The sequence below is a fragment of the Nelumbo nucifera genome, chromosome 1 (genome assembly GCF_055504915.1).
Source record: "Nelumbo nucifera cultivar China Antique chromosome 1, China Antique-T2T, whole genome shotgun sequence".
Classification (NCBI taxonomy): domain Eukaryota; kingdom Viridiplantae; phylum Streptophyta; class Magnoliopsida; order Proteales; family Nelumbonaceae; genus Nelumbo; species Nelumbo nucifera.
The window spans coordinates 9,917,248-9,942,814 of record NC_142649.1 but is presented as its reverse complement, the minus strand read 5'-3'; the positions used below and the strand labels follow the sequence as shown (position 1 = coordinate 9,942,814).

The window sequence follows — 25,567 nt, the reverse complement described above, 5'->3', positions numbered from 1 at the left end:
TGCCTCTAGGTAGTTTTTGGTTGATAACAGGATCATTATAGATCAAATAGGAAATAATACAAAGCATCAATCTCTTCTAAACTCTTCTTTTTGTAGTAAAAGGCATTGTCCAATAGTGATCTCAGTTATTTGGAGTCTTGGGAGGGATGGACTGGATACGAGCCTAACTAGTATGGCATGGAAATGGACATGGGAGTAACCTAGTGCATGTCCAAGTGCCTCACTTGATAAGGCGACGAATAGGAATGACAATGGGGCGGGGCAGGGACGGGGAGCCTCTCCACACCCCCGTCCTCGCTAACGGGGACATGGTTATCCCCATCCCCGCAGGGATCCCACTCCCTGTGATGTTTTATAATGTCAACCATTTTGTTTTTGTTTTTTATTTTATTTAAAATAAATAAATATAAAATCATTAAAATTTACAATCCTATTAGAAAAGATTCAAGCATATTCAAGCATATTTTAATATATATATATATAAATGTATGCGTACATATATACATATATATTAGTGGGGATCCTACGGGGTAAGGGATTGGGGTCCCCGTGGGGTGGGGAGTGCTCTCCTCATCCCTGCCCCGTCCCCGCCAATGGGGATGAAAATTTCCCCATCCCCATCCCCACGGGGGGGAAATCATCCCCACCCCCTCCCCATTCAGGGTGGATCCCCACGAGGATCGGGGAAATGGGGAAATTTGCCATCCGTGGGCACAATATGACTCTCAGAAACATACGTGGAAAATCATATACCACTAAAGTTGCTTATATGTTTTGAATTCATTTTATATAAGAAATAGTATTCATCTTCTATAGTAACTATTAATTTCTGTCAAATAAGCTAGGAGATAAAAAGGAAATATTACATGTAAGTGTTGGACTCTGATACATGTCTAACATGAACACCTCATCCATTTAGGAGAGTCCATGCAATGTTGGACCTAACCTTTGGCAAAGACATTTGTCCCTTGGAGGCATCTACCCCCATGCCCCACCATATCTTCTTAGAATCTAATCTTTCTAATTTTATTTCACAAAGAACATCATATACATTTAGTTGAAAATAAATAAATAAGGGAGGAGATAGCTTTCCAAGAGGCCAAAGATGCTAATGCTATGACATTCAAACTCACATCCCACCCATTATGCTTTCGATTATAACATACCTTAATTTGTTTGAGTCCAAAATGGAACTCCACAACTACTTGTCTAACAAGGAGGAATTCCTAAATACCAACCTCCCCATATCCGAACCACCTTACTCTCGCGTACCATAGACCATTAGATCAAATAGTCTTTTGGATACTATGAGTAGGATTTTGAAAACCAGGAGATAGTAAGTAGGCAATTTGGCAAATGTGGACTTTATTAGTGTTATTCTACTCTCCAAAGATGCATGATTTTTCTTCCAAGCAACCAATTTCTTAAACAATCTATCATCATCATCATCAAATCCTTATCCCAATTGTATAGGTTCTGCTTTTGTAGACTATATCATGGACTGTAAAGAGACTGGGCCGAATGGGTCCTACTATCTTCTCTTGTAATATCTTTTCTTTTTCTTGTTAGCTAATGGGCCTCTCTTAATGGGCCTGTTATTTCTTTTTGTTTGATCTCTTTATGTTACTACCTAGCTGGCTGCCCACTTAAGGGCATACTTGTAATTACATTAACATTAATTCTTAATAAAAAGGACTAGAGAAGAAAGGGGAGAATAATTCGAACCTTTCTTCTTCTTCCTCCTCTTTTTGTCATCTTCTTCTCTTGTACTACTACTCTTACTTTTCTTCTTCCTTTTTCTCTCTAATTTTCAAATTTACACCTAATTTTTGAGGACTGATTTACATCTAGGACAAAATTTCTGAAATGCTTGATTTGTGATTTCCTCCTAGAGAAAGACCTAAATATTTCTATAGGCCACTCTATCACCAAACACCTCAAGATTTTAGCATATCTTCCAATAATGCCCCCTTCCAAGTTCACCCCAATGATACTGCTCTTGGCAAGTTTAGTTTCTAACTTCAAGATACGTTCAATACATTTTAGCAAATTTCAGAAGGCAGATTTCAGAGCTCAAGGGGTCTACGGCAAGGTGACCCCCTCTCTCCCTTGCTATTTATCTGTGTATCAGAAGCCGTAAGTATGATGGTGAATAAGACAGTGGAAGGAGGATTACTCAAAGGCTTCAAGGTGGGTCAAGAAGTGGAGGTAGCAGTGCTACAGTATGCTGATGATACTCTCTTCTTTGTCAATGCGGCAGAAAATCAAGTGGAAAAAATCAGAATGATTTTGATTTGGTTTGAAGTGGTCTCTGGCCTGAAATTCAATATGCATAAAAGTGAGCTAATGGCAGTGGGGAGTGGTCCAAATTTGGAAGTATCGGCATATATTGTAGGATGCAAGGTTGGAAAATTGCCATCAAAGTACTTGGGGATGCTGCTTGGGGAAAAGCGTACTTCTAAGAAGATTTGGGACCCGGTGATGGAAAGAATGGAAAGGAAACTTGCCTCTTGGAAATCGAGGTATCTATCAAAGGGAGGGAAACTTAAGCTTTTAAAAAGTGTTTTGTCTTCTCTTCCTACCTACTTGTTGTCTCTCTCCTTTATTCCAGCTAGTGCAGCTAAGAAGTTGGAGAAGACAATAAGAAAAAGAAGGGGGTGGTTTGTAAGTTGGACCTGGAAAAGGCTTATGACTTGGTGGATTGGGAATTCTTGAGGAAAGTTATGACTAAATTTGGGTTTGGAGCTAAATGGTGCAAATGGATCATGGGTTGTGTTCGGAATTGTCATCATTCAGTGCCAGTGAATGGGACAGTGGTAGATTTCTTTCCAGCCATTAGAGGTATAAGACAAGGAAACCCTCTATCTCCTTTCTAGTTCATACTAATTGCTGATGTTTTGGGGAATTTGATTCATAGAGTAGACTCTAGGTGATTTATCAGAGGTTGGAGAGTTGGAAGGGAGGAAACACCCCTCACTCACTTATAGTTTGTTGATGATATGATTTTGTTCTGTGAAGGAGGTAATGTGAGTTTCATCAGGAACATGAAACTGGTGATACAACTCTTTGAGCAAATGTCAAACTTGAAGGTGAACTTTGGGAAAAGCTGTGTAGTGGGTATGAATATGGAGGGAGAGATTAGGGAGAGTGCAGAAGTGCTAGGGTGTGAAGTCTCGGGATGGCCTTTGAATTATCTAGGGTTGCCATTAGGTGATAACCCTAAGAGAGAGAGCTTCTGAAACCCGGTGGTGGAAAGATTTGAAAAGAGACTTGTCTCTTGGAAAAAGAATTACCTCTCTCTTGGTGGAAGGACTACACTGATTAAGGCCACGCTAACAAACTTACCCATTCATTTCCTATCAGTATTCAAAATCCCAATGAAGGTTTCTAACAGGTTGGAGAGGATGATGAGAGATTTCCTTTGGGAGCCGGGAGAGGAGAAGAGGGATCATAGAGTTAGCTAGGAGGTGGTGACCAGGAGCAAAAACTATGGTGGTTTGGGGCTTGGGAACATTAGAAAAAGGAATATGGCTCTTTTGGTGAAGTGGTTGTGGAGATTTCCATTGGAGCAGGAGAAGCTTTGGGCTAGAATAGTGGCAAGCATACATGGGCTGGAGCAAAATGGATGGGATGTTGGAATCAGAGCTAAGACCACAAGCACTTCTCCTTGGAAAGCCATTCATGATCTGCTACCAGTTTTCTCCCCTCTTATCAGGTATGATTTGAATTCAGGCAACTCCATAAAATTTTGGGAACAAACTTGGGTGGGGATTGCACCCCTAAAAGACCAGTTTCCTTCTTTGTATTGCTCTTTCTGATTTTAAAAATGAGCCAATATCTTCTTTCATCACCCCTTCCTCTTCCAGTTTTGCACCTGGGTGGAACCTGGGTCTGAGAAGGGTTGTGAGGGACTCAAACCTTGACAGTATTTTGAGCCTCCTCAAACTTCTTGATAATGTCTTTTTAGACCCCACTAAGGTGGACTCTAGAATTTGGACCCCTACCCCCACTAGCTCTTTTTCTTGTGCTTCCTTCTTTAAAGTCTTAAGCCAGTCCACCAGTCCTGTTACCCCCCTTTTCCCTATTAATGAGGTTTGGTGCAAACGAATTCCTCCTAGGGTTGGTAGTTTTTGTTGGGAAGCCTATTTGGAAAGAATCAACACTGGTGATTTGCTCCAAAAGAAGAGATTCAATACTTGCTTGTCACCTCATTGGTGTGTTCTTTGCAAAGCGGAGGGAGAGATTGGTTTCCACTTACTGGTGTCTTGCCAATTTGCAAAGTCAATTTGGGAGTGGGCCTTTTCCCTCTTTGGGTGTAGTTGGAACCCTCCATCAGACATGCAGAGTCTTTTCTCCCCCTCTGTTTTTAGGTGGTGTATGAAAAGAGGAAGGACTATGTGGTGAGGACTGAGGGCTGCAGTATGCTAGTCATTATGGGAAGAAAGAAATTCCAGGATCTTCTTAGAAGTTGAGAGAGGGGCTGAAGAACCGAGGGCTATAATCCATATTAGGGTTGTACAGTGGCTGAAATCCTTAGAGCTATTCACAGATTACACGGTGGATGACATGTTGAGGAAGTGGGGTGAAATCGCAAACTATACACAGACCAAATCAGTAATGAGTGTGCCTTGGACCCCCCACCCCCCACCTGCTGGATTCTTAAAACTAAACTTTGATGGGAGTAGTAGGGGGAATCCTGGACAGTCAAGGATTGGGGGTGTCTTTAGGGATGAGAATGAGGTCATTTCTGCATTGTTCTCAGGCCCAGTTGGAGTGGGTGACTCCCTTAGAGCTGAGATCTCTGCAGTTATGGAAGGAGTCCAGAAAGCTAAGGAGATGAATATCAGAAAACTCATGATTGAAGGGGACTCAGAGGTGGTGATAGGGTGGCTGAATAAAGATAACAGTGGCTTATGGAATTACAGCAATGAGAGGAGAAAATTTAAGTGGCTGATGCGGGAGATGGAAGTGAAGATGAGTTGGGTTAAAAGATCAGCTAATTTTTTAGCTGATGGATTAGCTAAACAAGGGGTAGAAAGGGATTCAGTGTTTTGGGTTAAATTGTAATTTTATTGTTTCTTCTTTTCCCTTTTTTTCTTCTTGAGGACTCAAGTTGTATTTGGAGGATAAGAGTATTTGTCTTCCTCTTTGTAATTATTTTCATGTTGAATTAATGAATTTGTTATTGATAAAAAAAAAAGACAATGAGAGATTTTCTTTGGCAGGGATGGAAGGATGAGTTTAAATTCCATTTAATCAATTGGAGCAAAGCTTATAAACCTAGAAAGGCGGGAGGTTTGGATTTAAGGAATGTGAGAAAGTTTAATCTGGCTTGTCTTGGGAAATGGTATTGGAGGTGGAATGAACAGACCACAAGTCAATGGAGAAAAATAATAGAGGCTAAGTATGGCTCAAGGAACTCAAGTTGGGACCCAGGGGAATCAAATTTATCTTATGGATGTGCGGTCTGGAAGGGTATTCATAAGCCAGAGAAGGATTTCAGACAAGGTTTAAGAATGGAAGTAGAGATGGTTCTAGAGTCATTTTGGAAGGAGGTCTGGTGTGGGGATCACTTAAGGATAGATTCCTAACCCTCTTTGATATTGCCATCAACAAGGAGTGTTTGGTGTCGGAGGTTTTTTCTCAGGTTGGAGGGGCAGGTGTGTGGTGTCCCAGTTTTAGAAGGAACCTGAATGATTGGGAAGTGGAGCAATGGGAGGAGTTGATGCAGATCTGAGCACGATAAGGTGGACAGAACAAGGGGGGACAGGAGGATTTGGCAAAGGAGAAATCAGGTAAGTTCCTATGTGGCAACAACTCTGAAAAGTTGGAGCATCTCTTCCTGCACTGCAGATTTAGTTGGGTAATTTGGATGAAAATGTTAGAGGTCTTTGGAGTTCAGGAATGTATTGGACCTGTTACGGGGCTGGGGTCTAAGGGGTCTGTCGAGAAGAGGTAAGATTGTATGGAAGGTGTTGCCAGCGGCGGCGGTGGTGTGGTCAATCTGGTCGGAAAGAAACATGAGACTATGAAAATCAGTCAAGATCAGAGGAGGAAGTCTTAAAGAGCATTTGGGGAAGGTTACATTCCTGGGTGGCAACGCACAAACTGTTCAAGAATTGTCCTTACAGTTCTTTTTTGGATCCTTGAACTGCTCAATATCAATTGGAGGTGTAAACTGAACTTGGGATCCTTTGTTCAATGGAATGAATATATACTTGACTGAATCTTTTATCTTCTACAACTACTTCCTAGTCCTTTCAGTTAGGACTAGCATGTAAGGGCTTTTTCTTTCTGAAACAGCTTAGTGCATGTTAATTTGCATGATCCATGAAACAAATCCAGAAAAGAATTATCTCTGAAGTTTTAAGACAAGTTTTCTTTATTCAAGCATATCTTAGCATTATCATTCTACGAGGACTCACTGAAGCAATAGTGTTATTACTAATGTCCACTGTCAGATTTAGATGTACAGATTTTATGAGGGTTAAGAAATATTATAATTTAAACAACAAATCTAATTTTGATTTTATGATATGATTACATCATGATGCTTTCTAAGAAACACAAAAAATTGTTGTTGTTTTTGTGGGTATCATGCTATTAATCCTGGCTGGTGTATTCATACAAACTTGTATGTTCTCATGAAGCTAAATGACTGAAGAGATACCAAAAGACTAGGCTATAGAAAATACCTGCTGGGTATACAGTCCTTCCGTCAAACATCTTCATTTTGCCTTTGAAATGCTTTCTTCTGTTCTGAATTTACATTAATGACAGTTCATCCAGCCAAGGTTCAAAGTATCGATACGTACCGGTCCATATTAGCCGATACGTATCGTGCCAGTGGCTTACTGATACGCCCCTCCAGGGGTTGTATCGGGTCAGCCACCGGTTCAGAGGGTAGCCGGGCCTTAAACCGACCCCTCTGAACCGGTTTTGAAAAAATAAATAAGTCTTAAAAAAATGTACCGACACAGGGCCAATATTCCCTTCCGGTGTATTGGCCCGTGCCGATATTTAGAACCTTGCATCCAGCAAAAACAAGGATAACCATTGGGTTAGACCTCAAGAAGATGTCTGCATATGGGTGCTCCCATGACCAGCAGTAAGCATATTGAATAAATGAATAGTCTTTCTTATTGAAGAAAAAAAATTCTCTGGACTATGTACCACATTTTTGCATGACATCCAAAAGGGTTCAAGATCAAATTGTGATCCAGTCATGTCAATTTTCAGCATAGGAGATGACATATCCTACACCATCTAGGCATCTCTACCATACTTGGTGGCTGCTATCTATTCTTGTAATTATTTTACAAGTGGGAAAAAATCATCTGCTTGTGCATTTGGGTCTTGGGATGAAATTGTTGGAACTGCAGGAATATGTGGATCATTCATCTGTGCTGTTCAAATTTTATGTATTGGGCAACAAAGTTTTCCATGCTGTAAAGATATCAACACCAAATTCTGATGTGCTGTTGTCATCATCTGAGAAGAATGGACTCAAACCTATTGTCTTTGACAGGTATGCAATCTCATTTTTCTGCCTTCGTCTTTGGGCTGCTTTCCCAGGCTTTGAATTTCAAGAACCCTTAATGTTTTTTATTATTTCTTATTGCTTTTCATTTTTCCCTCTGCAGTTTGAAATCTCTACCCACTGCTAAAAAGGATCTTTCTGGGGAAACAATTCAGTCCAAGGATGACAGTCCTCTTGATATAGAATTAGTGAAAGATGCTGCAAATTGGCTCAAGAGAACTCTAGATCTCACCATCTTTGGGTTTGATGTTGTGGTATGGCCCATTAAGTTTCCCTAAATGATCTTTACTAAACTTTATTTACTATACTGTTGTTTAGTATTAGTTGCTTGAAGACTTGGCTTCATGAGAATCTGTGAATCCTAATTAGGAGAAAGCAGACATTACTTCTAGTGATATATACATAAGCGCCTCAATTTTCAGAACCTTAGGATGTCCTGGTAATAGCAATATCAGTATATTTAGTGGACATAACAGTTGGTTGGAGTCACTGAGTCAGTGGTTGGTCCTATGTGAGACCTAACACTCCTGAACATCTTTCAACCCATTTGAATTATGTGATGTCTCATTTGATGGCAATCCATCCCTCACAATTACCAGCGTGTCTAGTGTGCTATTTGATAGCTTGCCTATGAGGTCTAGTTAGAGCGAACCTTGGATTTCCTCGTTGAGAATTAATGATTGTTGTTGTCTTCTCAATTTTGTGGGAACTACAGATTCAAGAAGGCAGCAGAGACCATGTTATCGTGGATATAAACTACCTTCCTTCATTCAAGGAAGTACCCAATGATGTTGCTATACCGGCCTTTTGGGATGCTATCAGGAACTCGTATGAATCAAGAAAGGCAAAGTTAGAATCAGCTTGCTCCTCTTAATGCCGATTAGATGTTTTTGCAAGTTTTTACAATGTACCCATTGACAAAGAGTTGGAATAAGATGAAATCAGACATACTTGGCTTGTGAACGTTTATAGACATTGTGTTGATGCAGGACAAAGTAATCAGTATTGGAATTTTCTGAGTTATTTATTTATTTAGTTTTGTATTTTTGAGCAGTAAGCAAGGTTTAAAATATTGATACAATATGTTCAAAATATGGTGCATCGCCCCACTAATTGATGATTGCAAAAGTTTACTCCCTTTGCTAGTAGCACATGTAGCTAGTACCATCAGAACTTTAGTTAGCATATGTAAAATGGTAATATTTCCATAATGAAGTACTTTTCTTTGGGAGAAACCAAAATAAGAGGTTCTCTCGGTGAATCCTCCTACAAACTGTGGATTGCGGAACTTTCTCCTGACACATTTGGAACTGCAGTCAGCAAGTAACTCTCACTCTCCGATGCTCATTCTATCTCGAACGCCAAAAAGAAGCATTTCAAACTCAAAGGACCCTAGCAAGCGTTCATACAGCTGCTGTGGAAGATTTTAAGGCACAAGAATAATGAGATGTCTATTCCATTGACTTCTAAACTTCTTTCCACTTGTAGGCCCCACTTTTGAATTTAAAACAAGCAGGGTAGCATTACCAGTATGTTATTAGGTGCTGGCAGCAGATGTGAGCTTTCAATCTTATGGGATCCACCATCCACCGACCAGACCACTAATATGTCACCAAGAATGAAGATTGCATTGAAGCAAAGACGATCCCCATGGAGGCAGGTTTGGTTTAGGCCAAGGCTCAGTTTGCTCATGTTTTTCGCATTATTAGTGCCGTTTTGGGAGGGCTGATGGACAGCGGCTTCTGGCTTCCCAAGGTGGGGACCACAAGGACAGCCTTTAAGTTATGTTTGATGAAAAATCGGGAAATGCCAAATTGGTTGTCAGTCACTCCTTCGAAGAGCAGTCAGCTTCAGCCTTTTTTAATAGCTTATACAGAGTTTCAAAGTAGCCAAACCAGCTTAGCTGAATCATCAGTTTTTTTTGGTAGAAAACAGGAGCTACACGGGACGGAGGTAGCTTGGCCAGCTGAATCATCAGTTTTTATTTATTTATTTTTTACTTCGGTTCAGTTTGGAAGGAGTGCAAATCCAAATATGTACAGTACAAATACGTACAAAATAATACAAAATGTAAAGTTTTACTCTACATATTTGTATTTGTACTCCTTCCAAACTGATAACTGAGCTTTCATATTTTCCCGAGGGGACTATTTTTGAAAAAGTCTTAAAAAAAGGCATGTCAATGTCAATGGGCCACTGATACGATACAATATGCCCTATCCAAAGCATATCACATTGAAATTTTGAACCTGGGCTCTCCTTGACAGGCCCTCAGAAACTTGGGTGGGCGTTTGGGGCGCCCAATATTCACATGGCACAGAGAGTTTTGAAATTTTGATCCTCGCTTCTTCAGTTCACAAAATTTTGCTTCCACCTGAAAGGCATTTTCAACACTTAACAGGGGGTTTCAGTAACACCACTACATGATCCTATACATTTCTGCCTGGAGGGATTTTGTAGTCAATCCAGACTGCGCACTAGATAGGAGAACCAGTGAATTAGCTGTTTTCCATCCTGCAGTCCATGTCAACCCTATAACCACAATCAACCTTACACTGGAATTTTGCCCACTTAGTAATAGCCATCTATATTATTTTTCATCTAATTAATATAACAGATAGCTTAAAATTAATTATTTTTAACACATTGCAAGGTCTTCTAGGACCAAAAAAAACATCACGAATGATAACAGACGGGGGAGCATAGTCTCTTCGGGCTCCAAACTAACTTAATATACATGGAAGATCTTTTGGTGTATAGGAAAACTTACAAAAACAATCTGACTAGGTTTGGTAAGAGAGATTACAAAAACTTGTAAGCAAAATCAACTTCTTGTCATAGTGAGAAGCCACATTTTAAAAGAACTATATATGGAGAACAGGGCTTGATTTGGTAAGAGAGCTTTTTTTTTTCAACGCAAAAAGATGAAAATCGAAAATTAATTCAGAAGCCATCACAAAGAACGGACTACTGCGATGATTGTGAACAGTAAATTAGCCAACTGGATAACTTACCAGCCATAAAAAAATCTCAGAGAAGGGAGTACAAAAATAAAAAATAAAAAAATAAAAAAGTGCATCATCTCAAGCTGGCCAACTCCGTTTGTGATTCTTCTTTTTGTTCCTCAATCAGGTCATTTGACATGGCAGAAGGTATTCTGTGGCGCTTCAAGATCCGAGATGTGGCAACCTTTGCCGATTGATAGTTCAAAACAATTACCCTATCATCATCTAAATCAAATCTTAAGCTCTCTTCACTACAATCCTCTACAAGTCTACACAGATGTTTCAGATTCTCAACTTCAACACCATTTACTTTCTTTACCTACACAAGACATGTTCACTTTGTCAGATCATGAATAACAATGTCTTGATTAACATACTTGGAATTAGTTCCCTAGTATTTCACACAATGGATATCTGCAGATTCTTTGCTTAGAAATTTGGAGGAAGTGGCCAATTCAGTCCCTATTAAAACTATGATCAGCTCCATTTGGTCTGCACTAACTAATGAATTCACTAAAATGAATTTTGATAAGAGTAGTGAAGGAAACCAGGGACCTTCAAGCATTGGAGGAGTTTTTAGGCTCATTTTTAGGCTCTATTGGTTCGGGTGTATTCACTTAGAGCTAAGATTTTGGTAGTAATTGAAGGTGTGCAAAGGGCAAAGGAGATAAATATCAGGAAGTTAATCATTGAAGGTTCAAAGCTGGTGATAGGCTGGCTATAAAAGGAGGAATGGGTTTTGGAGCTATATTAATGAAAAAGGAAGTTTTTAAGTGGCTGACCCAGGGTATGGATCTAGGAGTGTAGTGGGTGAAAAGAAGCACTAATTCCTTTGCTGATACACTTCCTAAACAAAGGGGTGGGAAGGGATTGTTGTGATCTTGAATAATTATTATGGGGAGGGATAAGAGAGTTTATCCCTCCCCTTTTCATTTTTGTATCTGCATTTTTTATCTTTAATAAAATATTCCTGTTATTGGTAAAAAAAAATACTTGGAATCAGTTTGCTAGAATAAAAAATCAGTGACTGCACCACTAATGGTCGGTTTCCTGCAAGTATCCAACAGAATGACAGGAGTATAGAGAGAATATGGGTTGTGGTGAGAGAGAGAGAGAGAGAGAGAGAGTGCATGGGATTGACCATGTATGGGTTCTTTTATGTTCTATGCTAAAGATTGAAGGACATAATTTAACAGAAAGTATGACCTTAGAAAAGGTTGAGAAAACTAGACCTGGACTTTGGTAACCAACTTCAAATAGTTGTGTAAAAGTTTAGCGGAATCAAGTTAGATAGAGTTTGGCATTGAGGCAGAAGAATTAACATGGCCAACTCAACAGAATTATATTTAGTAACCCGGCAATAAATTGGTCAAAATTCTTGACTAGATCAATATTGTTTAATGGGTTCTCCCTGAATCACCCACATCAGAAATCAAATTAGACTAAAATATTATACACACCCAGTGAAGTGGTTTTCCTTCTAGACAGTTCACTTTCCTAACCCTTTTTCACCATCCAAAGAAATGTGGACAATCAGATGGTACAATCAGCTGACCAGCTGACATTTTGTACATTCTTTCTGCAAGCACATTACTTGTCCTGATAACTATCAAAGATTACAGACTAGCCTTTCAAAAATAGGCTATAAAAGCATAAAGATAGCAGTACCTGCATTTCTGCAAGACGCTCATACCCCGTATTGACATCATCCATCAACACCTGAAACATCTCAGAATATGAACAATCATCACCAAAAGAATAACATAATTATGAATCATTTTTGTGTCATTCAGTTTCAGATGGCCAATATGATGTTTATGGCAGCTCCTTTTGAAGAAATAGCAAATATATATGATGGAAGATGAATGTTATGTTATTACTTCTGGCTATTAATCAGTAACTGTTACTTTATTTTCAACATGCCCTACTTAGGAGCAAGAGAACATGGCAAACTCATGCCAACTATTAAGCAAGGAAGAAGGAAAGGAGGACAAAACATGACTAAGAAAATACCTGAGAAAGAATGACAAGTTGTTCACCAGCCTTCTTAGGCAATTCCCTCAATGCACGTTCACACAATCGACGGGGTGAAGTGTTATACCAGTCTTCCCCATATTCATGAAGGTATGGCTGGGTCAATGGAACAAAAACCAGACCCGCAAAAATGAAATAACTAGGCAGCTTATCAAACTGATGAACTGGAACTAATGGCTGCAACTGCAAATCGTCAAGCATTCGTGTTACTTAAACAGAAAAAGGTGACTAAACCATTTGACCCAATCAATGGGTGATGGGTTAGACACTAAATCTCTTCTTATCTACTTCCATCATTAACAAAAATAATTCTCATTTATCAAGAGTAGTTTTGTTTAAAATGATTAATATACAATATTAGAGACATGCCCAATTTTTCTACGATTATTTTTTTTTTTTTTTGATAAAGAACATCAATTCCATTAAAATAATGAATAGATACAAGAAAATCCCGTTAGAGGCGCGAGCAGCAGCCTCTCCAAACAGCAAATACACAAACTACAACAGAGAAAAGGAAACTATTCATGAATAGATACAAGAAGATCCCCAATTTTTCTACGATTATTATGAAACTTTCTATATTCTTTATTTTTATTACTTAATTTTTTTTGAGAAAAGGAAACTATTTTGTTTTATTACTTAATTTATGGCATCACATGTTGACTTGTTTGACACAAACACATAGTTGTTAAGGCACCTAGACGGTAAAAATTTCATAAAATACAAAACAAAGTTTTTCCTAATTCTGTAGTTTTTATATACAATTCAGCATGCATATTAATTGGAAAAATAGCAATTTTCCTTATTAATAACATCAAATTTCCTCTCAAAACATGGCAGATTAACATATCTACAACTTATGTGTTATTCATTAGTTATACAAACAAGATTATTCAATTTGTAACAGGGATCAGGTACTTCATCATAAGATAAGATAAAAGTCATGGAGAACAAATGCTCACAGGTAGGAGGGTAATGTTGAATTCATACTCTACACCATTCCTCAACACCGTAACTTTAGCTGTTTCATTGGGTTTCTTCATTGAGACCAAATGATCAAACGTTATCCGCTCCCTGTTCCGAAAAGGAACTGCAGAAATCACACAACTAGGTAAAATTAACAGTTAAAACCACAACATAAAAGATGCATCAATAAATAATGCTACATCCTTGGTCATGATGGATCCAATAAAGAGTGGTAAAAACTTGCAATGTAACATAGAATTACATATTATCCAGGTCATGATGGATTCAATTAGTGGAAGTAGAAGTGAAACCACAGTATTCAATGTATGATACATTAGTATCATTTTGCACATAACTTCTGATAGCTACTTTTGTAGGATAAACATGAAGCCCATTATTTATATAGAACAGCTATGTTTATGGTTGGAATGTCAGGACAATGGTCACAAAAACAGAAATTTGCAACAACAAATTTCAATTATGGACTCTAGTTTAGAATGCCAAACGAATACAAAAATCATAGCAATGAAGCATCATTTTCCTTGCTGTCCAAATAATAAGGTTGGTAAGTATCATAAGAAAGCAATGCTAAGAATGGCTGGTTAAGGTTAATTTTTCAACTAGATATTTTCATGGGTCTCATTGATTGGTTGGTCCAAATGCATAACCTGTGCTGCATGTCCTAGTATGCCTTTGTAAATGGTACTTCTGGTCAGGACAATAAATTGGATTTTTCTTTAATAGTTTTTTGGCTTCTTGCCCAACTGGGAAAAAGAAAAATGGAAAAAAAAAAGAATGATAAATCATAATGAACTTGCAACATGAGAACCAAAATAAGTGAATAAGGGTGAGCTGAAAATTGAAACCAACAACAAGAATAGACAATATATCTACCCGTTCCATCATTTGCTATAGGCACATCATCAAATGCAAGGATGATATCGTCTTTCTTTAGCACCCGATTGGCATCTGAAAGAGGATTAATCTTGCAGACAAGAACCCCAGTCATATCAGGGCGCATATGGAAATGCTCTCTCAGTTGCATGCTTTCTGTAGGCTGGCACGACAAACCTAGAGAGCAAAATCCAATGTATTTTCCACTTTCCTCTACACCACTTATAAAATGCTTTATTACAGGGACTGGAATTATATACCTGAATAAAAATAAATAAATATAAGAAAAGAAATAAATGAAGTTTTAAAGTCATTATTACAGTTGCACATACTTTTTCTCTTTCAGATTATTGACAAGCATTACTTCTGCATATTTACATGAGCAATGGATCAATACCAAAGCCTATAACTAGAATTTATAGGCATTTAAGCATTGTACATTTGAAGTGAAGTTATGTTTCATTCATATTTGTTTATTTTACACTCCATCAATAACAATAACAATAATAACATTCATATTAGATGATTTCATATTTATCTATACCAGTTCCATCTTTGTATCAAGTATGCATTTATTTACAATACTGAAGCATGTAAGGTATGAAATATAATAGATAAAAATAAAGACTGGGTCCAAATTTGATCCCATCTTATGGATGCATTACATATATAGAGGTAACAACTAAACAGATCAGACGAGGACTTAGCCTGCAGTTCTTCACAGTATACCACCCTCTACACCCAATACTGAAAAAAAAAAAAAAAAAAAAGCTGCATCCACTGCCGGACAATGATTTCAGTGATAGAGCCCAGGTTTTCTTCCCTTTTCATGTATGGAAACCCCAGGACTAAAGAATCGATGAATTTCTTGTTTTTCATGTATCAATTTTGCCTGAAAAGATCCAGTTGGTGCTTATCTCCACACTGGTCTGTTCTCTGTAAATCCAGTGGAGAGTCTTGCTATCACTTATTAAGACCGAGCACCTTTGTATCTTCCATTTGGGATTGTTTTTTCTTTATTTGGGTGTAGGTGGAACTTTTCGCCAAATGTGCAAAGTTCGTTTGCATCTACTTTTTTTAGTTTGCCAAAGACAAGAGGAAAATTGTTGTGGAGATGTGTAAGAGCTGCTTTAGTTTGGACCATTTGGGAGGAAAGGAATGCAAGGATATTTTTAGAAAAGGACAGAAGCAAAGAGGCCATTGTAGAGACTATCACTGTCAAGGCAGTTCAATGGGCAAAATCCTTGGAGTTATTTGACGCTTTTTCAGCAGGTAACATTATGAGAAAGTGGAAGGAGGAGGCTTGTTCAGATAGGAATAAGCTTGTTATTAATCCTGGTTGGTCCCCACCAACCAACGGCTTCACTAAGTTGAACTTTGATGGGACTTGGGAGTAGTGTAGGCAACTCAGGTCCCTCAGGTATTGGTGGAGTTTTCAGTAACGAGGTGGGCAGCATCATTGGTCCATTCTCAGGGCCAATAGGTGTTGGGGATTCTTTGAGGGCTGAGATGCTGGTTTTGAAGGAAGGAGTGCAAAGAGCAAAGGAGATGAACATCAATAAGTTGATTATAGAAGCGGATTCAAAACTGGTGGTGTGTTGGCTACAAAAAGAAGCCAGATTATGGAGCTATAGCAATGAAAGGAAGAAACTTAAATTGTTGACACGAGGCATGGATGTGAGAATTAATTGGGTCAAAAGAACAGCTAATAATTTTACTATTGTCCAGGAAAAACAAGGGGTGGGAAGATATCAGTTGTTCTGGGCTCAATTGTAACTTTTTTTCATTAAATTTGGGGAGAGTTAAGAGATTTTGTCTCTCCTTCTTTGTATTCTATTTTCTGGTTTAATGAAATCTGAAGTTATTGATAAAAAAAATTGCCTAAAACCATTTGATACTTTTCATTTCTCCCAAGTGCTTACCCATCCATAGCAATGGTAAGCTTTCCCAACCCATGTAAAGCAGAGATGACACCAAACCCTTTTGAGGCAAAGCCAACTTGTTTATTATTATGGCCATGGTTTGCAATAGCAAAATTCGGTGAAGTTTCACCAAAATCTCCCTATTTTGTTAGGCATTGATATGAAATCTCCCAGGCTTCTTTTTCTCTCAAATCAAAGCTATATTGTGAATATATCAGCAATATTTCAAATTCTGTTTCTAAATTATATGTTTAATGTTCAAACTTTCAGAATATTGTTGAAACTCTCTGGTATTTTGTTAACACTATCATAAATGTTTGTAATTGGTAAACCTATTTGAGTCCCCGTATCTTCTTTTATTTGATATGCACAATCATTTACTACAGATTTTTTTTGTTCTTAGATGTGCAAATTATATTTGTTCTAACCCCTTTAGGTCACCATCCATTTTTTTCAGTAATCTTCCACCAATTTCTCTACATTTTCTATGTCTTAATGAAATTAGCTTCCATATTTTTGTATAACAAAATGTTCATCAATATTGAAATTTCAATCCATGATTGTGATGGTGACCACTTAACCAAGGTGAGAAAATAAAAGGAGGTGATGGAAATCATATTAAAAGAAGCTAGAACATGGAGATCCAGAATAATCTCATCCAAAATCCTCAAACAAGTTGTGCTACGCCTTAAGACTATCATGTAGGGTCTAATCCATCTTAAATGTGTCATTCCTCTGGGACTTGAGATAGTTGAGTTGGAAGGAAACTCACAGATTGTCATTGGATGGATATGGAGTTCTCTATATAACACTTGTATGAAAACATCACATTAGAAAATTTAAAGCATGAAAATTCAGAACAAAATAGATCATTCAAATTTGTTCCAAGATAAACCAACTCATTGGTGGACAAGAAGGCTAAGGAGCAAATTGGAGAGTTGGTATGGGGTCCAGACCATTGGGAAAGCACTCAACTAGGAGCATTTTTTTTTTTTTTTGATCTATGTACCTGTTGGATGCCTCTTTAAGATTGCTCATCTGGTCAAAATACTTGTATTGTTGTTGTTGCTACCATAATTATACTTAAATTGCTTTATCTTTCTCATTGTAAGGTGTTATCTCTCCTTTTTGTTGTCTTTGGAGTTTGGAGTAAGAGTTCTTTTTTTTTCTTTTTCATTGGTAACAAAGAGCTCATTAAAGAACAAGAAGAAAGGTATGAAGACAAAGAAAAGAAAACCAGAAGAGGAGAAAGCAAAGAGAGGGCGAACAGAACAAATCCAATTAACCTTGCTCTCCACTCAGGCAGAGCTCAGGGATAGAAAAAGACCTCATTGGTAAATCAATTCTCTCTTCACAAGGAGAATTCAAAAACCACAAATAAGAATGCCATCATGATCTTGACTTCATTTGATGGTGCCAGCTAGCATGTTGGTAAAGTCTCCCACTGGTTGTAATGAATACCTAGGATCACATTCTACCTTCATCAGGGATTGGGAACAACATGGGCTTTGGGGATGGGAAAAAAGACCATTACCCAATGTTAGCCCCAGCTATCTTTGGTCTTGGGTGGAGTAGACTGGATACAGTCCTAAACTTCGACCTTTTTTTGGCACAAAGTGGCTGCTCTCAGACTCGAACTAACATTCTCATGCTTGCCAGCCCAACTGCCCAAGGTTTTACCATTACACCAAGTGATAACCCCTTCTTTAGGGAAATATTCTGTTCCTAAATTAATTTGAAGAAAATGGTTCTTTTGTTGATACATAGTTGTAAAGGTGATGCCTAGGTGGGCACCTAAGTGACAAGGTGGCCATGGAGGGTGATGGTCACCTAGCATAAACGCCTAACTATTTCTACATGGCACCACAAAATAGCTTTTATTGTGCCTCCTTTTTTTTAAGTCTCTCTAGTTTCTATTCATCTTCTCCCCCCCCCCCAGCCTTTCCCTGTTACAGAAGTTTGGCGTCAACCCAAGATAGGAGCTTTTTGTTGAGAGGTGTTTCATGGGATGGTTAATATTTTGGACTTGTTACAAAAAAGAAGACCCCCTTTGTGCTTATCCCCAAATTGGTGCATTCTTTGTAGGTCCAATGGAAAGAGTTGTTACCACTAGATAATATCCTGTCCTTTTGCTGCAGATATTTGGGAATGGATTTTCTCTTTGTTTGGGCGCAAGTGGAATTTGCCAACAGAAGTAGATAAGCTTTTTGACCCTTCTACTTTTGTTTGGCCTAAGAAAAGAGGCAGGATCATGTGAAGAAGTGTAAGAGCATCTATAATTTGGACCCTATGGGAAGAAAGGAATGCTAGAATCTTTTCAGAGGAGAGAAGGAAGCAGTAAGAGACTGTGTAATGGTGAGAGTAATACACTGGATAAGAACTTCGGACTCTTTTTTGCATGTTTCTTTTGATGATATTTGGAGAAATTGGGGGATGGTGGCCAAAAGTTCATCAAGAAAGGAAAGAGTTAATGTAGTTTGGAAACCTCTAGTGGAAGACTTTGTGAAATTGAACATTGATGGGAGTAGTCAAGGCAACCTAGGCCCTTCAGGTATAGGAGGGGTACAAAGAAATAGAGAAGGATTTGTCATTGTTTTATTTTCGGGTCCAATGGGAGTGGTGGATTTCATAAGGGAGGAACTGCTTACTTAAAAGGGATACAGATTGCAAGTGAGTTAAACTTGATAAATGTGGAGATTGAAAGAGATTCAAAATTGGTGGTTGGTTGGCTAAAGGAACCCGAGTCTATAACCTAAAACTTTAGGGAGGAGATCAAGAAATTTAAATGGCTTATTAGAAATATGTTTGAGAATAAGTTGGGATAGGAGATCAAGAAGTGAGAATGGAGGATGCATTGGCTAAGCAAGGGTTAAATAGAGATCACTTGTATTGGGCTCAATTGTAATTGTTTCTCTTTCGTATTATGCTCTATAATTTGTGAGAGGTAGCACCTTGTGCCATCTCTTTGGGGATGCTTGTAATGCCTATACTTTTGATTATTAATAAAATTCCAAAAAATCATAAGAGAGGAAACCTCAAGTTTAATCTAAAACTTACCCAATATTCTCTGCACCTGAAAGGTTTTGAAAAGCTACACCAGCAACTTTGTCACCCATGATTGCAGGGCCTCCACTGTTCCCTGGATTAATGGCTGCATCAATTTGTATAGCCATGAGGTGGGTTGCACCATGGACATATTGAGTTGGTTCAACTCTAGAGACAACACCTTTAGTAATAGAGATATTGTCTCCACCTGTAACCATGGAGAAAAGTTATGTCATATAAAGCATCTATTATCTATTTTAATGGAGAATGTGTTCACCTTGCATCCATTTTATAGGAGAACATGTAACACATAACACTGCCCATTCTTTCCTAATATTTATTTCCAAGAATGTTGCACATTTTTTTCTTTTTCTTAATCTTTTGAAGAATAAGGGAATTGCCAAGGATCATATGCCACAATTATGCACATGAAAATAGTCATTAGAACTGAGGAATTTTATACCTATATGGTTGAGATGTATGAGGTATAGTGCAGAGGTTTCCAGTCTAAAAGTGTACAATGGAACAACAAATGGAAAATACAACTTTCTCCACCACAAAGTTCTAGATCAAATGTTCTACCATTTAAATATTTCCTTGGGGGAACCAGCAACGAAAAGAAACAATTCCAACTTCCAATTTGTCCTTTTTTTTATTTTTATTTCATGAAGGTTAAGAGAAGAAAAGCAAGTAAAAGAATGCTTCTGATGTATTTTTTATATAAATAATGAAAATTAAATTGCTAATAAATCCTTCCCAACCATTAAACTCTCCAACATAGAACCTCTCACATTAGCATCTATTCCAATATACCCTTCTTAGCACATGATAATCAATCACACATGGAGTACCAATATATCAAGCATCCATAATGCATAAGAACATTCCTAACAAAAAAGAAGTATTTTTTTTTTGAAAGGTAAAGTAAGAAATTTATTAATTCAGAAAAGACTCATTACAACAGGAGAGCTAACCACAAGTGGCTACTCAGAACACAGGACAGGTTACAGATCCCAAATGGATTCAGATCTAAACAACTCAGGAACATTCAAATTTTTTAAATCAGGGGCTACAGACACCCAAGAAATCAGCTTGCTGACCACCTGCTGCACAATCTCCTCAGTGCTCTTTGATTTGTTGCTAAAGATTCTTCTGTTCCTTTCTGACCAGATTACCCACATCACAGCCGCAGGAATGGTTCTCCAAATTAATTTTCCTTTTTTCCTTCAGACCTTGAGAATTCCAGCAAAGCAGCAGCTCTTTTACTGAATTTGGCATGACCCAACAAAGACCAACAGCTCCTATAAAATGATACCAAACTCTAGAAGAGATAGGACAATGAATGCACAGATGGTCTGTGAACTCAGGCAATAGACCACACAAACCACACACCAGAGAAGGGAGCTGAATACCCCTTCTATCCAGGTTGAGTCTTGAGAGACATTTGTTCAGCACCACTGTCCACACAAGGAAGTTAGACTTCGAGGGAGCACAAGACTTCCACACTTGCTGACAGGGAAAGTTGGTAACCCCTGTTCTGCTAAGTTTAGTAGTAAGGGATTTAACTGAGAAACAGCCATCCCTACTCCAGGACCAACTCCATTCATCTTCACCAGAAATGTCTATTGACTGCTCCTGTAATATCTGCAATAGATGCAGCACTCCATCAATTTCCCAATCGAACAAATCTCTTCTAAACTGAGAATTCCATGCCACTGTGTTGTTAGATACCACATAGGATTCTGCCACTGATATTTCTTGGTTAACTGCACATTGGTAAAGAAGGGGAAAAGCCTCAGCTAAAGGTCTGTCCAAACACCAGGGATCTTTCCAAAATTTCAGCCTGCCCCCATTTCCCACCTTCATACTTCACATGAAGACATTTAAGAATCCCTTTCCAAACTGAACAACCCCATGTTGGGAACGGATCCTGAGGCTTCCAATTTCCCCAATCCACCCCAAATTTTGAGGCAATTAAAGACCTCCACCAAGAGGATCTTTCTGAAGCAAACCTCCAACACCATTTACTCAACAGAGCCGAATTTACCACCTTCAACCTTCTTAGGCCCAAACCTCCCTCTGCCTTAGGTAGACATACTTGGTCCCAATTCACAAGATGCATTGTCTTCTCTTCTTCCAACCTCTCCAAAGAAAATTTCTCTGCAACTTCTCAAGTTTCTTTGCTATTTTAGATGGCATAGGAAACAGGGACATGAAGTAGGTAGGGAGGTTGGAAAGTGTACTTTTGATAAGGGTCACTCTCCCTCCCATAGACAAATATTTCGCCTTCCAGGAGGCCAATTTTTTTTCTACTCTCTCAATGACTGGATCCCATATAGCAGAAGAAGAACAATTAGCACCTAAGGGAAGGCCTAGGTACTTCCCCGGAAGATAGTCCACCTGTTCTGTTCGTGATTTAATTTTTCTATGAAAAAGCATGCCCAAATTCCTTGAGTTTGACTTGATCTTAGAGAACTATCCATCTATCTGCCTATCTCAAAATACAGACACATGGGTTTGTATGGTTATTTTAATTCTTATTATTTTTTCCAGGTCTATATGAGTTTCTAAACCAAAATCATGTTAGTAGGATTCATCTTCCTACAATTGGTTGAAGAAATAATCTTATTTCAATACAATTTTTTAATAAGTCCAAAAAATGGAAACGGAATTGTTACATTTTGGTTTTACATAGCATTGAACTCACACCTTCATCAATCATCACTTGAAATGGACTCATTACAGTTGAGAAAGAAGAAAATGCAAATGAATTTATTTCTTGAAATCAAGAAATGACCTCATTCGTATTTCATTTAAAAAATGGGAATGGATCAATTATAGATGCTGAACTTATATTCTAAAACATAAACAACAACGAATTTATCAAAAAAAAAAAACATAAACAACAACGATATAATTCCATTACAGATGGACTTCAAACAGGCCATTAATGAATTCGTATTCTCTCATTCAGATAAAATTGAAAACCAAACCTTGTGGGTATCCAACAACAGCCACAGCTTCCTGTAAAAATGGAATATCTCCAAGCTCCAAACAATTCATTCCCTCCCAAAACTCTTCACTTTGAACAACAAGAATAGCCAAATCACATTCATGTCCAACCGCTTGAACTTCTGCTCTATACTTGGTCGGGGAACCATGCTTTCTCACAAGTACAAATGTATGATCAGCTACTACATGAGCATTTGTTAGGATCCTTCTCCCAGAGATAACAAATCCTACATTAAATATTAAAGAAATACCAAGGTTAGACCGGCAAGGTGCAAAGTAAATTTCTCAAATTTAGACAAGCACTTCTTTTGGTCTATTAGATCGCCTATATTATGTCTACAACACTTATGGATCAGCTTGAAAAGATATTCAACCAGTTGTTTCAAATAAATTAGTCACCACAATACTTATAGTAGTAAAACCAGGCCTACCGAATAATTCTCCAATGAAATAACTAAAATGTGATTAATGGTAGTCTCAAGAATTACCGGAACCCATTGTTTCTCGCTGTGACTTATTCTGCCATGGAAGGAAATAGTTGGGGCTGCTCGTCACTGTGAATATCTTCACTACAGAGTCGAGAACGAGCTCTATAGCCGAATACGGATCTGTGAATCGAAATTCTTCCAATTTCTTCTCATCCGAGACTGGAGGAGGTACATGCCCATTGTTGTCATTGATGAAGTTAGTAGTAATAGAAGTAGAACAGAACGAACAAGCAATGGTAGTTGGAGTAGGGGAGCAGCGCAGAGGAGGAACTCTAGACAGAAGAGAGGACTCGGAGAGGATTTCGTCTGAGAGAGGGAGACGACGAGAGTGAACGAGAAGAGTGCGAAGAGAGCAGAGCCTACGAACTGTCCGAAAAGAGGAGTTCAGCATGGTTCCTCACTTCCTCTCGGAGCTCGTTGGTTCGTTTCCGCACCACGGAGAGCGAGGGACGAGTTTAGGTTTAAAGGTCGCGGGTTCTGCTCAGGGGTGTAAGCCGGACCGGGGTCCGGTCGGGTTGAATGCAACCATAACCCAACCCGAAGACTTCGGGTTGGCCCTTTTTTTTTTGTTTTTGCTTTTTTTGTTAAAATAATCTTATTTTTTAAACTCAAGTTATATTTAATATTAAAAGGACAAGTATACCGTGACTTAGAAGTGTCATACTTGTATAACATTATAAATTTTTTGTCTTTTAACTTTAAATTGGGGATACATTTTCACTGTGTTTGCCTGTTTGGTTTGAAGAAAAAAGTAGGGAAAGGAAAGGTAGGAAAACCTTTACAAACCTTGTATGAATTTCCCTACCTTTCCCTACCCTTTCCTTCAAATCAAATATAGCCTTTGGGATAGGAGTGGATATGAGTAGAGTCAAACTAAACCATTTTGAGTTCGTCTCAATATAAAAGCATAAGGTTCAATTTTGGGCTCAAGCTCAATTTTAGTTAAAATTATTGACTCAATTTAAAAGCTCATATTTTTAAGAGTTAGATTATTATATGGTAAAGATATGATATATGAAAAACTTCTAACTAGTCAACTAGAATCATAAACGTGGTAGTTAATCAGGTGTTATTTATCAAAATTCATGGGTGGATTTTGATTGGTCAAAACTCTTCTCATACTATGTTTTTCCCACATTATAGATTTTCCCTATTTTATTTTTAAATTTAGTTGAACTTGATTTCGATATTAAATCAAGCCTATATAAACTCAAACTTGAAGTTTGAGTGGGGCCGTAAATAAAAGTTAACATGGCTCATGAATAGCTTGCTTCAGATCCACCCCTACTACTAACAAATTTTAGGTGCCACATTCTTTCTTGCAAATGGGCCCCAAAAGTTAATATGGGCATCCATAAGCCCAATAGAGTGAGCCTATATCTCACACATAATGGAGTAAGTAAAAGACCAATATCCAATTTAGATAGGATTAGAAAGTAGGCTAATGTTGTAAATCCAACCTTAGGCTATATGAGTATAGGTGCTTAGGGACTTTGACTTTGAGGATGACTCTGTTTTTCAAGTCTCATCAACACACATGAAAATTATTATCAACAATAATTGCAAATTCACTCCAATTCTACTTTGAAGGGAAAAGAAAGAGTAACAATCTCTCAGCTCTCTTCTTCACATTTGAATTTAAAGCTCCCAAGGAAAGTCATGCCACTACAAAAAGGCCCATTTCTTAGAAAAATATTATTCACAGCCAATCAAGGAGGAAGCCCAAAGTAAGGAAAACTAAGTCACGAAAAATGATGCTTTAAGCTCAAAATTACAAAATTGAAGATAACAAGAAAGCTGCAAAATGTAGGAGATCCACTTAATTGTCATGATGACAAAATTGCAACTACGGGAGACTTCGAGAAATACAAGCAATGCTTTAATCTCAAAACTAAGCCTCAGTTTGGAAGGAGTACAAATGCAAATATGTAGAGTGCAAAACCTTATGTTTTGTATTATTTTGTATATATTTGCATTTGTATTTTTTTCAAACTGAGCCTAAAGTCTTTGGGTTTGTTGATGCAACTTTTGAGTTTGAAAACTAAGTCTTAGTTTGAAAGGAGTACAAATACAAATTTGTAGAGTACAAAACCTTGCCTTTTATATTATGTACTGTACATATTTGTACCCGTATTCTTTCCAAACTGAGCTCTCATGTAAGAAAACACAAAAATAAATTTATAGAACATGATTTTTTTGTATTCAATCAAAATAAATAGCATATAAACTCTTTGTTTTGCATTCTTTTATAGAACCATAGAAGAGATAAAACCTTTGGTTCTCTATTGGCCAAACCTAAAATGAGAATCTCATGGTGTGTTTCTCCGAATTTATCGATGATTAAATTTGTTTCTTTCAACTGAGCTTGACAGATTGATTAAGTAAAGGATTCATAAAACTTTGATGAGCAAAGATATGAGTTTACATTTCATGGATTGAATGAAGTGTTGTACTTCAAAGATGATGGAGATTACTTGCTTCTGTTTGGCTTGAAGGAAAAAGTAGGGAAAGTAAGAGAAAGGTAAAGGAAACCTATACAATAACACAACGCAAGGGTGTCACAAATTTGCTTGAGATATTTATTTGGTCATGTAAAAAGGGACATGCATGGGTAAAAGCAAGGTTTTAAAAACCGATCCGAAAACGGAACTGTTCTAGCTA

General features: G+C 37.9%; 2 protein-coding genes across 7 annotated transcripts in view; one reads left to right on the top strand and one right to left on the bottom strand.

Annotated features, from left to right (window-relative positions):
• Positions 1–8,587, top strand: part of ITPK4 (inositol 1,3,4-trisphosphate 5/6-kinase 4) — a 75,556-nt gene extending 66,969 nt beyond the window's left edge. For all 6 annotated transcript variants that reach the window (XM_019200233.2, XM_010279520.3, XM_088894426.1 and 3 more), the window contains 3 exons: positions 7,383–7,528; positions 7,644–7,794; positions 8,256–8,587. In XM_019200233.2, coding sequence (XP_019055778.1) covers positions 7,383–7,528; positions 7,644–7,794; positions 8,256–8,414 — 456 coding nt within the window. In that variant the 3' untranslated portion in view covers positions 8,415–8,587. The remainder of the gene's footprint in view (positions 1–7,382; positions 7,529–7,643; positions 7,795–8,255) is intronic.
• A 1,837-nt stretch (positions 8,588–10,424) lies between these two features.
• LOC104612182 (protease Do-like 10, mitochondrial) lies at positions 10,425–23,337 on the bottom strand. Its single transcript, XM_010279514.3, has 8 exons — positions 22,907–23,337; positions 22,400–22,645; positions 19,419–19,614; positions 14,440–14,699; positions 13,542–13,669; positions 12,559–12,762; positions 12,214–12,264; positions 10,425–10,864 (listed from the first exon to the last, which is right to left on the bottom strand). Exons 1-8 carry the CDS (start codon positions 23,295–23,297, stop codon positions 10,619–10,621), a joined length of 1,722 nt encoding a protein of 573 aa, XP_010277816.1. The 5' UTR covers positions 23,298–23,337; the 3' UTR covers positions 10,425–10,618.
• Positions 23,338–25,567: the final 2,230 nt, after the last annotated feature.